General features: G+C 67.7%; 3 protein-coding genes across 7 annotated transcripts; 2 read left to right on the top strand and 1 right to left on the bottom strand.

The window, feature by feature from the left end:
* The first annotated feature begins 235 nt into the window (after positions 1–235).
* On the top strand, positions 236–2569 carry LOC134152053 (insulin-like growth factor-binding protein 6). The gene is made up of 4 exons (XM_062597094.1): positions 236–592; positions 1499–1620; positions 1733–1852; positions 2120–2569. Exons 1-4 carry the CDS (start codon positions 322–324, stop codon positions 2240–2242), a joined length of 636 nt encoding a protein of 211 aa, XP_062453078.1. The 5' UTR covers positions 236–321; the 3' UTR covers positions 2243–2569.
* An 88-nt stretch (positions 2570–2657) lies between these two features.
* LOC134152186 (uncharacterized) lies at positions 2658–4946 on the top strand. The gene is made up of 2 exons (XM_062597346.1): positions 2658–3278; positions 4118–4946. Exon 2 carries the CDS (start codon positions 4120–4122, stop codon positions 4783–4785), a length of 666 nt encoding a protein of 221 aa, XP_062453330.1. The 5' UTR covers positions 2658–3278; positions 4118–4119; the 3' UTR covers positions 4786–4946.
* Positions 4947–5228: 282 nt separating this feature from the next.
* On the bottom strand, positions 5229–12349 carry LOC134152132 (cysteine sulfinic acid decarboxylase-like). Of its 5 annotated transcripts, none has more exons than XM_062597256.1 (17): positions 12306–12349; positions 11280–11577; positions 10442–10598; positions 10092–10243; positions 9498–9624; positions 9011–9101; positions 8723–8829; positions 8413–8528; positions 8137–8216; positions 7985–8039; positions 7768–7884; positions 7568–7632; positions 7186–7267; positions 6866–7065; positions 6682–6733; positions 6195–6284; positions 5229–6056 (listed from the first exon to the last, which is right to left on the bottom strand). In XM_062597256.1, exons 4-17 carry the CDS (start codon positions 10218–10220, stop codon positions 5883–5885), a joined length of 1485 nt encoding a protein of 494 aa, XP_062453240.1. In that variant the 5' UTR covers positions 10221–10243; positions 10442–10598; positions 11280–11577; positions 12306–12349; the 3' UTR covers positions 5229–5882. The 5 variants fall into 5 exon arrangements, with proteins under 5 accessions (XP_062453240.1, XP_062453239.1, XP_062453242.1 ...); XM_062597255.1 differs by lacking the exon at positions 12306–12349 and adding an exon at positions 11691–11764; XM_062597258.1 differs by lacking the exon at positions 12306–12349 and adding an exon at positions 11691–11764 and having other exon boundaries at positions 10442–10591.
* Positions 12350–12500: the final 151 nt, after the last annotated feature.

Here is a 12500-nt window from a genome sequence, read left to right as displayed (position 1 = left end):
GGGGGCACCGGGCGGCGGCGGGAGCTATGTGGGGCGGGGGGAGCACGGGGCCGGGGCGGGCAGCGCCGGACCCCACGGCGGGCTGCCCCGCCGGGGTGCCGGAGCCCCCCCGGGGCCGCGGCGGCCCCCCCCGGGCCGGGCGCACCTGGGGCGGCCCGGGGCAGGTCGGGGGCCGGGCGCGGTACTTAAGGCGGCGGCGGGGCCGGGCGCGGGCAGAGCGGGCGGCGGCGGGGCCCGGTGCGCTCCGGTCCCGGTCCCGGTCCCGGTCCCGGTCCCGGTCCCGGTCCCGGTCCCGGTCCCGGTCCCGGTCCCGGTCCCGCCATGCACGCGGGCTGCTGGCTCGTGTCGGCGCTGCTGCTGGCGCCGGCGCCCTGGGCCGCGGCGGCCGCCGGGGGCGGCGGCGGCGGCGAGGCGGCGGCCCGCGGCCCCGGGGAGCCGTGCGGGGTTTACACGCCGGGCTGCGCCCGCGGGCTCCGCTGCATCCCCCGCGCCGGCGAGCGCGCCCCGCTCCGCGCCCTGCTCCGCGGCACCGGCGTCTGCCGCGCCCTGGCCGCCCGCGCCCCGCCCCGCCGCCGCCGCCACCGACCCCCCCGCAGGTGAGCGGCCCCCGGCCCGCGGGACCCTCGGGACCGCCGGGCAGGGACCGGGCGGGCCCCGTCGGGGCGGGATGGGAGCACCGGGGGGAGCCCCGTCCTCCGGAGGGAGCCTCGGACCCCTGGGGAGGGACCGGGCCGGCCCCGTCGGGGCGGGATGGCGGCACCGGGGATCCGGGGGGGAAGGGAGATGGGGGGCTCAGGGACCCCACCCACCCCCGGGGGAGGGATCGGGACACCACCGTCGGGAGAGGGGACGGGGCCACCGGGGCATCCCCGTACCGCCTGGAGGCGGGGGGGCGTCGGGAGGGGATGGGGAGATCCGGTATCCCCGGGCACCCCTACACGTCCGGGCAGCCCCGGCCCCGGGGGAGACCGGGGACTCGCCCCTACCCCCCACACACACCCACACGGCCCCGGGGTGGGGGGGCTGTCCTAGCCTCCGGGGGGAAGGGGGGGTCCTCATATCCCCGAGGGAAGGGACGGGGGACCCCCATGTACCGGGAGGGGAGCGCTGGAGGAGGGAAAGGAGGGGGGACCTGGGGGGACTCGGGGACCCCCATGTCCGCGGCTTGGGGGGGAGCAGGGACCCCCCCCCAAAATCGCTGGAGTCCGGAGACCACGGCGGAGGGGCTGCGCAGTGGCGGGGGGGGGGGGAATGCTTTGCCGCTGCCCCCCGCCATGAGACAGCCCCCTCTTTCCTTCCCCCCCCCGCTCCCGGCTGCACTGGGGCGGGGGGGGGCTCGGGGCAGCCCGAGTGCTCGGCGCTGCGCACGACGCCCGGGCCGCCCTCGTGCGGCCGCAGGAGGGGCTGCAACCGCGGGGAGGGGGGGCGCCTCCAGCGCGGGGGGGTCTCCCCCTATTAAAGGGGGTCAGGGCTGACTTCCCCCCCCCTTGCCCCATAGGGGACAGCGCCAAGGAAGGGCGCAAGCTGCCCCCTGCCACGTCGGAGCCGCGGCCCCCCTCACCCCCCCCCAGGGCTCGCGAGCGGCCCCCCCACGCTGACGGCCGGCAGGACCTGGAGACGGTGGGTGCCCAGGGGCAGGACGGGGACAAGTTGGGGACAGCAGGGGGGGGCGGGAAACGACAATTTTGTCCTGTCCCCCCCCCCGCCCCCGGCTGACGCCCCCCCCCCCCAGGCGCCCTGCCGCATGCACCTGGCCGCCGTCATGCAGGAGCTGAAGGCCTCGCTGTACCTGAGCGCCGAGGACATCTTCATCCCCAACTGCGACACCAAGGGCTTCTACCGCACCAAGCAGGTAGGGCGGCCCCGGCGGAGCCCCCCCCCGCCCCGCGCCGGGCCTGCCCCGCACCCCCGTTTCCCTAGGTGTGGGGCGTCCTGGCGCGTGGAGCACCCAGGGCCTCCCCGTGCCTCGGTTTCCCCCATGCCTTGGTTCCCCCCTGCCTCAGTGTCCCCAGGGCTGGGTGGCCACGTGGGGTCTGCACCGCCCCTCCCCGGGGGGTCTGCATGTCCCCCCCCCCCCCCATCCCACCCCACTGATGGTGGCTCCCCCCCCCCCCCACAGTGCCGGGCCTCCAAGGGGCCGAAACGCGGGCAGTGCTGGTGCGTGGACAGGACGGGGCACCCGCTGGCGGGCACCGAGGGACAGGAGGGGGGTACCCGCTGCCCCCCCGGCGGCCCGGCCTGAGGGGCGCCCCGGGCGCCGGGCCGCAGCGAGGGGGGCGGAGGGGGGGACCCCCCCCCACCCCCGCACCGGGGCAGGCAGCGCGCTGCCCGCATGGAGCCGGGCTGGGGGGGGGGGACGCCCCGAATTTCCCCCCCCCCCTCCTTCCCCAACGGGGCTGCTGTGGGGCCCCCTCCAAATCACGGGGGGGAGGGGGCCGAAACTTGGGGGACACGGTGGGGCCCGGCCTCCAAAGGAGGTGGGAGCGGGAGGGGCGGGGGCCCCGCGGTGGTCCCCTCCCTCCGAACCGCGCCGGGCCGCGACTCCGAAATACAGCTCGACTTTGGGAAAGGCCGCTGCGAGCGTGGGGTTCTTTACGCCGAGGGCCGCGGGTTCGAGGCTGCTCCCCGCCTGGTGGGGGTCCCGCCCCCCCCAAAACCCCTCCATGACTGCCCCGGGTGTCCTAACTGCCCCCCTACAGCCCCCCAGAACTGACTGACCCTTAACTGCCCCCCAGAGCTGCCCTGTGCGCCTCCTATCTGCCCCCCGCAGGCCCCAGAACTGCCCAGTGCCCCTTAACTGCCCCCCAGAGCTGTTCCATGCACCCTTTAACTGCCCCCTACAGCCCCAAATTGCTCTCGCAGCCCCCTAGGGCTGCCCCATGCTCTCTTAACTGCCCCCCACAACCCCCTCGAGCTGCCCCCACAGCACTCACAAATGCCCCTGCACCCCCTAACTGCCCCCGTGGCCCCCTAGAACTGCTCTTGTGCCCCCTAACTGCACCCAACAGCCCCCTAGAACTGCCCCTGCACCCCTCAACTGCCCCGTGACCCCTAACTGCACCCTGCAGCTCCCCCGAACTGCCCCTGCCCCCCCCATAACCGCCCCTGTTCGCCCCGCCCCTTCCCGGGCCCCGCCCATCCCTCAGACCACGCCCCTCCACCTCTGGCCCCGCCCCGTCCTCCTGGCCCCGCCCCCGGCCCCACCCCGCCGTTCTCGCGGGCAGCGGGAGGCTCCGCCCCCGGCAGTGGGAGCGGGAGCGGAGGCGGCGCGGAGCGCGGTGAGGGGCGGCGGGGGCTGGGGGCACCGGGGGTGGGGGTCGGGCCCCACCAAGGGGGACTAGGGGGCACCGAGGGCATCGAGCCCCACAGCGAGGGGCTGGGGTGCACCGGATGAGTCCGGGCCCTATGGCGGGCTGGGGGTGGGGGGGCGGAACCAGGCCCCATGGCCGGCTGGGGGGGGAGCAGGTGTCTGGACCCTATAGCAGGCTAGGGGGGAGCAGGGGGTCTGGGCCCTATAGCAGGCTGGGGTGCACAGGAGGGTGCAGGGGGTCTGGGCCCTATAGTAGGCTGGGGGGGGAGCAGGGGGTTAGGCCCTATAGCAGGCTGGGGTGCACGGGGGGGGGGAGGAGCAGGGGGTCTGGGCCCTATAGCAGGCTGGGGGCCATTGGGGGGGGAGCAGGGGGTCTGGGCCCTATAGCAGGCCCCATGGCGGGCTGGGGGAATGACCAGGGGGATCAGGCCCCACGGCAGACTGGGGTCACCGATGGGGGGAACCAGGTCTGGGCCCCATGGCGGGCAGGCGGTGGGGGGGGAGCCAGGGGGACTGAGCGCCGTGGTGGGGCAGGGGGGATGCCAGGCTGAATAGGCGGCTGGGGAGCACTAGGGGGACTGGCCCCGTGGGGGGGCTGAGGGGTTCCTGGGGAGGGGTCTAGGGGGTCTGAACCCCCTAGCAGGCTGGGCGCCACCCAGGGGCTGGCCCACTGGTGGCTTGGGGGGGGGGGGCACTAGAGAGGTCCGGGGCCCCACAGGAGGGCGTGGGGTGGGCACCGCCCGGGCAGGGGGGCGATGCCAGGCACGGGGCAGATGCCGAGCCGGGTGGCCGTGGGCGCCGCTGCAGGGATGGCGACGGCGGAGGAGCGCGAGACGCTGCTGGCCCTCCAGCGCGCCCTCCCCGACGAGCAGTTCCAGGCCTTCAAGTACCTCCTGGAAGGGCAGATCCCGCTGAGCCAGCTGCGCCCCGCCACCCGCCCCGACCTCTGCAGCCTCCTGCTCCAGCACTTCCCCGGCCAGGCCCTGCGCAAGACCGGCGCCGTCCTCCGCCAGCTCTCCCGCTTCGACCTCATCCAGCGTTTCCAGCTCCCCGGCACGGAGGACGTCCTCGGGCCCGCCGCGGGCTCCTCCGGCACGAGCGCCGGCGAGGACACGGCCGCGGGGTGGGCTCTGCCTGCCGAAGCCGGGCGTCCTCGCGGCTGCGGTGCCCCGTCTTTCTCCCCAGCAGGAGAGCAGAAACTGTTGACAGAGAAGGACCTCATGCAGGTGGCCCAAAAAATGGGCAGGGAGTGGCAGGAGATGGGGATCCAGTGCCTGGGGCTGGAGAAGAGCCGCCTGGACCAGATCCGAGAGGACAACCCCAACAACGTCGTGATGCAGATCTTCGAGATGCTCCGGGAGTGGCGCAGGAGGGAGAAGCAGCACGCCACCGCCCCGCGTCTCCACGCCTGCCTGGCTGGAGCCAACGTGGACCCCGAGGTGCTTGCCTTCCTCCAGAGCATTGGGGGCATCTGAGGGGCACCACAGCGGGGTGGGTGAGCGGGAAGCAGAGCTGCAGTCAGAGGGTCTTGGGGCAAAGCCGAGATCTCGCCGAGGCAGTGAGGTGTCTGGCCCTGCCCTCCCTTGCCTGGCCTTTTCGTATTGGAAACGGAACAGTAAAAGTATATTTTTTCCTACCCTTGTAGACCAGCGAGACATCCTTGGGGTCTCCCACCCCACCGCATGGCCCCACACGGGGGGGTTTCAACACAAGCTCGGGGCCCCAGGGGCGGCCCCCCCCCCGGTGCCATCCTGACATCAGTGAGGGGAGATGGACAACAAAAGGCACCGGGGTCATTTCTGCTCATCGTTCCCGGGAACCCATCGTTCCCCCGGGATGCCGCGACACCCTCTAACACCTCTTCCCCTGGAGCCAAGCAGCCTGGTGGGTGGGAGAGCTGTTGCTATGTTTACTGCACATTTATTTTATTAAGAGTTGGCCCAAGTGCTCTGGGTGTGGCGTGGGGACGCAGAAAAGCTGGGGGGACGCAGCCCAGGAAGATTCGAGTTGGGGTTAGGCCGTTCAGACAGCCCTGGCCAAAGCAGGAGAAATTCCTACCAGTATCACGGTGAAAGCATCCCTGGCTGGACACGCAGATGTTGCCTTTGGAGCACCCATTGCAGAAGCACGTGCTGGGTGCCATCGTTTCACGCCAAGCATTGACTTTCCTGGAGCATGAGCCCACAGGGGTCCAGTGTCAGTGGGCAAAACATATCCACAGCTCAGCAGAGCAGGGAGCAGCCGCCTGCAGGCCCCGGGCTGCACGGGCTTCTCCATAACCTTGGGCTCTTCCCCTCTTCCGGCTCCCTGAACACCCTCACTTGAGGCTCTCAGTTTGGAACAATCTCTGAGGGAGGAGAAAGGAGTGAATCCGAGAAAAGCTGAGGGAACAGGATTGTGGACCAGCTTAATGTTGAGGCGTGGTGAAGCGCGTTAGGCAGCGGCTCGCAGAGGACGGGGCAGGGAACTCCGGTCTGCGTGCAAGCAAGCATTTCCCATGGCCTTCCAGCATGGAGAGGAGCTGGAGGAGCCAACGGAACAGAGTAGGGGCTGCACAAGGCCCCCAGGATCCCTACAGATCCCTGCCGAGCCTCTCGATCTCATCCAGGAAGAAATCCAAGTCCGCCCTGGTGACCGCAGGGTTGGTAACGATCTGGCGGAAGAAGTTGACCTTGGCGTCGAGCGGTTGGTAACCCACCATCATGGAGCCCGATTTCATCATCCGCTCCTTGATCACGGGAGCCACCTGCGTGGAGATGGAGACGTGACCCGCTCAGGTCCACAGCGCAACAGGGCTGGCCAAAGCCACCCTGCGCTCCAGGGCCAGGCCGTGGACCTCAGGGCTTCGAGGGGCCGGCCGCGGAGGGCCGACGCTGGCGCTCACCTTGCCCAGCCTGGGCCAGTAATCTGCAGAGCCCTCCTTGCCCCGCAGGCTGGGCGGCACGAACCAGAAGCAGAGGTTGATGAACTCCGGCTGCGGGAGGAGGACACAGCGGGGGCCCCTACAGCAGTGCTCTCTGAGGAGCACCCCACACGGACGCATCGCCTCCGGAAAAGGGGGCCTGGGGGACACCTGCTTTCCCTCATCTCTTCCCATTCCCGTTTCAGGAACCCCCTGGGCTTTAGATCGACTTCCCCAGCTCGCAGATCCCAGAAGCAGCTGGAAATGGGCAGGGCCCCTTCCGATGCCTCCCTGGTGCTTGTCCCCGTCCCTGTGATGCCTTAGGCAGTTTCCAAGCGGGGGGATGAGGCATAAAGAGCCTCCGAGCCATGGTTAGAGCAGGGAGCAGAGCCCAGGAGTCCCTGCTCGTCCTAGTACCCCCACTCAGTCTCTCAGGGCACCTTCACCTCCTCTGCTAGGCAGGCAGTACCTCTAGCACCAGCTGGAAGCCTTCCCTCCTCTTAACCTCCTCGGCCAGGTATCTGGGGGCAAACAAGAGCGTAAGCCACAGGACCAACCTCGCTACAAAGGCACGAGGCATCAGGGAAGCTAACGGCCCGACCCGAACCGGGGACTCGAGGGCACCGCTGCCCTGCCGCCTTCCCGGCGCTCACCTGGTGAAGGCGAAGGCCCGGTCCACGCGTCTCTCCAGCCCCTCGGTCCCCACGGCCTTCCAGAGCAGCCAGAGCTTGAGGCAGTCCACCCTGCGGCCGCACTGGATGGTCTTGTCACCCGTGTCGTAGGACACGTCGTAGAACTTGTCAGGCTGGAAGAGGTACGTGGCGCTGGCCCCGTGGCACCGCTGGAGCAGGCCCTGCAAGAGACGGCTGTGACCCCGCGGCCAGCGGGCGCTGACAAGCGCAGGGCAGGTGGGCAGGGATGTCCCAGCGCCCTGGGGTTGCCCCCGGGGCCGGACAAGGGCGGCGGGACCTACGGAGCTGTCTCGGAGCAGGAAGGCGGAGCACTGCAAACCCACCATCAGCATCTTGTGGGGGTTCCAGGCCACCGAGTCCGCCCTGCGGGAGAGGGACAAAGCGGGCCCGGGGGTGACTGCAAGCCCCGAGCCCAGCCAGGGAGGCTGAGAGCCCGGGGGTGATACCCAGAGCAGCAATCGCCCCTGGGGGCAGAGCGCAGCCCTTCCCACCACTGTTGCCTTCATCCTGGCAGCAGCTCGCTCAAGGCTGCGGCTCAGGGTAAAGCCAAGCGGGACACGCGGCAAGATCGTTGTCCCTGGATCTGCGAGTGTTAAAATCAGCTCCGAACTCGCCTTTTAGTGGCCTAGCTCAGAGCCGGGCCCCAGCCTCGGAGGTACTCGCCTCTCAATGCCGGTCAGGAGGTGCCGGTGTTTCCTGGAGAGCAGGGCGCTGCCGCCCCAAGCAGCCTGCGAGGCAGGGAGAGATGTGTCAGAGCAGCCACCGTTCCTAGAGACGCCGTGGGGAAGATGGGGCTCGTGCAGAGGCCCGGGGGACCCAGCAGGACACCCACACGGCCTCGTATCCCCCCTAAAGTCACTCACATCCACATGGAACCAGATGCCGTGGCGTTGGCACACGTCTGCTATGCTCTCCAGCGGGTCGAAGGCGCCCAGGACCGTGGTGCCACAGGTGGCACTGACAAAGAAAGGCACCGCGCCCTGAACGGGCAGGGGACAGCGGTGAGGGCCGCCCGTCGCGCGTGGCTCTGCCCCTCCGCCCCAGCACCACGCGGGTGCTCTCCTCTCCCTCTAATCTCACCTCGGCTTTTGCCCTCTCAATCTCCTTCTCCAGCTCCTCGGGGATCATCTTCCCCCTAATGGACATTGAGCAAAAATCCCAGCAGTGATTTGGTCAACGAGCAGAGCCAGGATCTACTGGACTCCGGCTCGGATCGGCCTGGATGCTCTCACCTCTCATCAACACCGACCAGGTAGACGTTGTCGGTGCCGATGCCCAGGAACGCGGCTCCCTTCTGGATGGAGTAGTGGCCCTGAGAGGGGAATAGATGGGGATCAGACCGAGGATTGGTCCCAAAACCATCCAGCCTCTCCCAACCCACCCTCTCCCCTCCTGTCTCCACACGTGTCCCAGCTCCATTCAGGCAACGTGCAGGCTGCCCCGAGACCTGCCGGAGAGCAGCCACCGAGCGCGGGGAGGAGGAAGGGTGGGAGAGCCCCGCTCCATACCTCCCGTGAAGTGAAGAGCACCAGGCGCGGCAGGGCCCAGCTGCCTTTCTGCTTGCTGTCCGGGAAGCGGTGGTACCGGGCCACGTTCATGGCGTACATGTTGGAGATGGAGCCACCTATGAGGGGACAAAAACTTGGAGGTCCCGGCTGGCTGGGACTGGGGGGACAGTCAGGAGACCTGGCCAAGCCACCGCTGGGCTGGGACCAAACCCGCGGCGATTCCTGCCGTGCTGGCTGGGAGCCAGTCCGGGGCCCGGCACCCAGGAACGGAAAGGGCTTAACGCAGCCCGCACCCGCCGGCCTCACGCACCTGGGGAGAAGATCCCGTCCCCAGTGCTCCAGCCCACCAGCTCCCGCAGCTTCGCCAGCACCACCTCCTCCATGAGCACGAACACGGGGGCAATCTCGTAGGTGTACCTGGAAGGCACGCAACCCGGCTCTGCTCGCATGCGGTCGGACGCGCTGCTGGCCTCCCCCATTCCCCTTCAGGCTCCCCAAAACCTTGATGGAAGTGAGACCCCCCAAAAACTCCTTGCTTATGGCATCTAACGAGATCCCTGTGAGCAGTTACAGTGCCCTCCCAGGTGCAAGCACGTACTGGCTGGTGTTGAGGGTCTCTGTGATCATGCGTCCCATCAGGGCATGATGGTCCAGGCCAGAAAACAGCTGGTTAAAGAAGCGAGGGTGACCTGGGGGACAATGAAACAGGGAGAGGCCTCAGCGGCAGGCAGGCGAGGGCAGCTCGCCAGGGAGGTCAGGAGCCTCACAGGACCCCCGACAACTGCATCCCTGTCATCACCGCCCTGCGAGGAGCTCGGGTCCTTGGGCCACAAGCCACGAGGGGGCAACCGTGACACGCGCGAGCTGGGCCGCGTCGTGAGCTGCGCGTGCGGCAGGGTGCGCGGCGGAGCTGCGAGCAGCAGCAGGGCCGTGTCCGGACCGGCACGTGCAGCAGGGTGCACGGACCAAGCCGTGAGCGGAGCCGTGCCGGACCCGTGACCCGGAGGACGTTGTACCGCTGGGTGGGGAGCCGGCCTCGCACGGCGGCTCAGCCCCCGGGGCGGCTGGCGTCCCTCCACGCTCACAGGTTTTCACGCTGTATCGGATGACGTCTCGGCAGCGCTCCAGCACTCTCTGCCGCGGCTCCCCGTGGCTCCTCAGCTCCAGGTCCAGCAGCTCCCGCAGCTCCCGGGGCTCCTTCCACTCACAGACCTGCAGGGATGAGGTTCAGGGATACGGGGCCACGTATCCCGCTCTGCCGGGCAGGAGTCACTACTCGAGGGGCAGTTGAGGGAGACCAGATCCGAGCACCCAGGCTACCTCGCGGCCTGTCCCTTGAGCAGGGGCTGCTTGACCCTGTTTTTGGTGGGCGAGGGGGGACAGCAGGGTCCCCAAGGGACCCTGTCCCCAGCTGCTGGCTGGCCCGTGTGAGGGTGGCAGCCCAGGCCTCAGTGAGGCCGGCTGCCCCCGATCACCCACGGCCATCCCCACGCTGCTGCCTGCCCCCTCCGCACTTGGGCTGCCCACGGCAGGAGCAAAGGGCAGGGACAGGCACAACTGTCGCTGCGAGACCTGGCTCAGAAAAGCCCTGGACAGGGCTCCCTACTAATCCACCTGGAGCTCTGGCACCGTTCCCACCCCGGTCCCCTCCTCATTCTGCTGCTCCAGGGCTAGCTCACCTTCTCTGTCGCATCCATGCCCTTCCTGATGGCTTCTTCCAGGAGGATCTGGAAGGCTTCCTGCAGGAACTCCTCGCCAGCTGCCTTATCCAGGCCAGGATGCTCCAAGCTGCTGCTCTCGGCCATCATGAGCTGTCTCTCCTGCTCATCCCCTGGGCAGCGGAGACACATAAGACAGATGTCACTCTGTGCCACATGCCCCACCAGGACACACACCAAGCCCCAGCCCTGCTGCATGTACATGGCCTGGGAAGGCATCCCTGGGGAAGGGGATCCAGAGCCAGCAGGGAGGCCAGCCCCAAAACACCTCATTCCCCAAGCTTGGCGACCAGATCCAGGGACCTACGAACCCAGGGTCAATCTGCCGGCAGGGAAGTTCCCGTTCCCCTTGTTGCTGCCTCTCTGCGCTCTGCAGCAGGCCGTGGAAAGACGCTCCCTTACTTTTTTCACTTTGCACAAACAGGGGATTTTCACAACGGCAGAGCCTTTCCGGAGTCCTGCTGCAGCCTCGGGGTAGAGAGTTTCTCACATTAACAAGGCACCACATTAAAGAGAAAAGCTTTCCTGAAATGAATTAGCTGAAAACCTGGACTTTCACACTTCCTATCTGTGTCTGGCAAGTCGTCTTTATCTCCTCTGCACACTTCAAAACCCTCTGCCAGGTCTCAGTTTCGCCCTTGGGGCTCAGTTTGATTGGAACCACCTCCTGCCACAGCAAGTTCCTGCGTTCCTGCAAACTTCCTTCACCCGGAGACCAGGAGCAGCCGCTGCTTTTACAGCGCCTCTCTGTGCTATGGGAACGTGGAGGAGTCCAAGCACACCCACTAATCAATAACGGAGACGCTCCTTGCCCCCAAATCTGTGCTCATCTGGAGAGCGAAGATGAGAGTTCGATGGTGAACAAGACGCTGCCTTCCCCCAGCTCCATCCCAGCTGTGATACCCCTCCCCCCCCCCAAAAAAAAAAAAACATTGCTATGCTGGATGTTTCCCAGAAGGGATCTCCTGGGAAACCCTGGAGGACTCTATCCCCCCCTGTACGGGCTCTGCAGCCGAGGTTTCTCCTCCAAGCTCTCAGCAGCGTGGAGAGCCCTTCCCATCCGCGCCACGCAGCCCCTTCCCCCGTAGGGCCAGCAGCCCCCAGTGGGTGCCCCTCACGGCCCCTGGCACGGCCTCGGTGCCCTGTTACCTGCTCCTGTTTCAGTGCCGTGCTGCGAAGGGACAAAGTACAAGGGAGCTGACGGAGAGCGGCTCCTCGGCTCTTCGCAAAGCAGCTCTTAAAGGTGCAGCCAGCCGCTCCGAGGGGCCTGCTGCCAGCCGGTCGCCGTGCCAAAGCCCTGTCTCCGCAGCTGGGATCTCTCCGGAGGCAGCCGGCGCGCTCTCCTTCCTGGCTGTCGTCTGCACACGGATGAACGGACGGCTCGGGCCAGCAGGGACTTTGCAAACCAGGGCAAAAGGGGATGGTATCTCCTATCTCCAGGGAGGAGCTGCAGAAAGGGGGAAGGGAGACAAGGTGAGCGCAAAGTAATGACTCCCAAGCAGCCTCCCGCTCTCCCAGTCTCTCCCTCACACCCAGCACTGGTTTCGATGCAGGCTGAACCTCAACCCGTTGGTCTTAACGCTGCCCGGACAGCATCAGGCCCCTGCAGGCCCCGTGCTCCCACAGCAGGGAACACTCCCCCTTGGTCCACATCCCTCGAAGCAAAGCCCACGAGTCCACCAGGCTGGTGGGAAGGAGCCGGAGCCCCCAGCGGAGCATCCTGCCCCCAGCGACCGGTTCCTCCTGCCGTACTGCATCCCTCCGAGGGAGGTAAAACGCAGCCTGCCAGGCTGCTGCGACGAGCCGCTCACGCGGGAACCGGCTGCGTTTCCTGATCCTACCCTGCCGATCAGGACGTGCTATGGAGGAGCCAGGCTCCCTGCACGGGGCTCTGAGCGCTCGCCCCCTCCTCCCCGGGGCAGAAACTCAGCCACAATTCCTTTAAACCTTCCCCCAAAAGCTCACCCCGCATCCAGAGGATTTGCCCGACGCTTGGGGCCACCCGAAGGCCCCTCTAGCGAAGGCTCAAACCGAAGCCCTTCCTTCCAGGAATAGAAATAGGAAGGAGAAGCCGGCTGCAGCCCCTCGCTGCGGCCCGGCGCGTGGCAGGAGCACGGGGCCACCGTTTCGCACGCCGTCAGCGTGAGCCGGTCCCCTCCAGAGCGAAACGCTTACCTGTGCCCCAGAGACGCTTCTCCCCAAGCGCAGCAAAGGCCACAGGCGACAGCCCTGCTTCTCGCAGCTTCAGAAACGTATAGGGTACAGAAAGCAAACCGCAACACCTCCGGAGGAGACCCTATACAAAAAACAGGAGATGGGATTAGCTTAAGTGGAGGGGGTTTTTATTCCTTTTTTTTTTTTTTTCCCTGC

This window comes from Rhea pennata, chromosome 29 (assembly GCF_028389875.1).
Source record: "Rhea pennata isolate bPtePen1 chromosome 29, bPtePen1.pri, whole genome shotgun sequence".
NCBI lineage: Eukaryota > Metazoa > Chordata > Aves > Rheiformes > Rheidae > Rhea > Rhea pennata.
The sequence above is the reverse complement of the archived record's forward strand: the minus strand, read 5'-3'. Positions and strand labels throughout refer to the sequence as shown.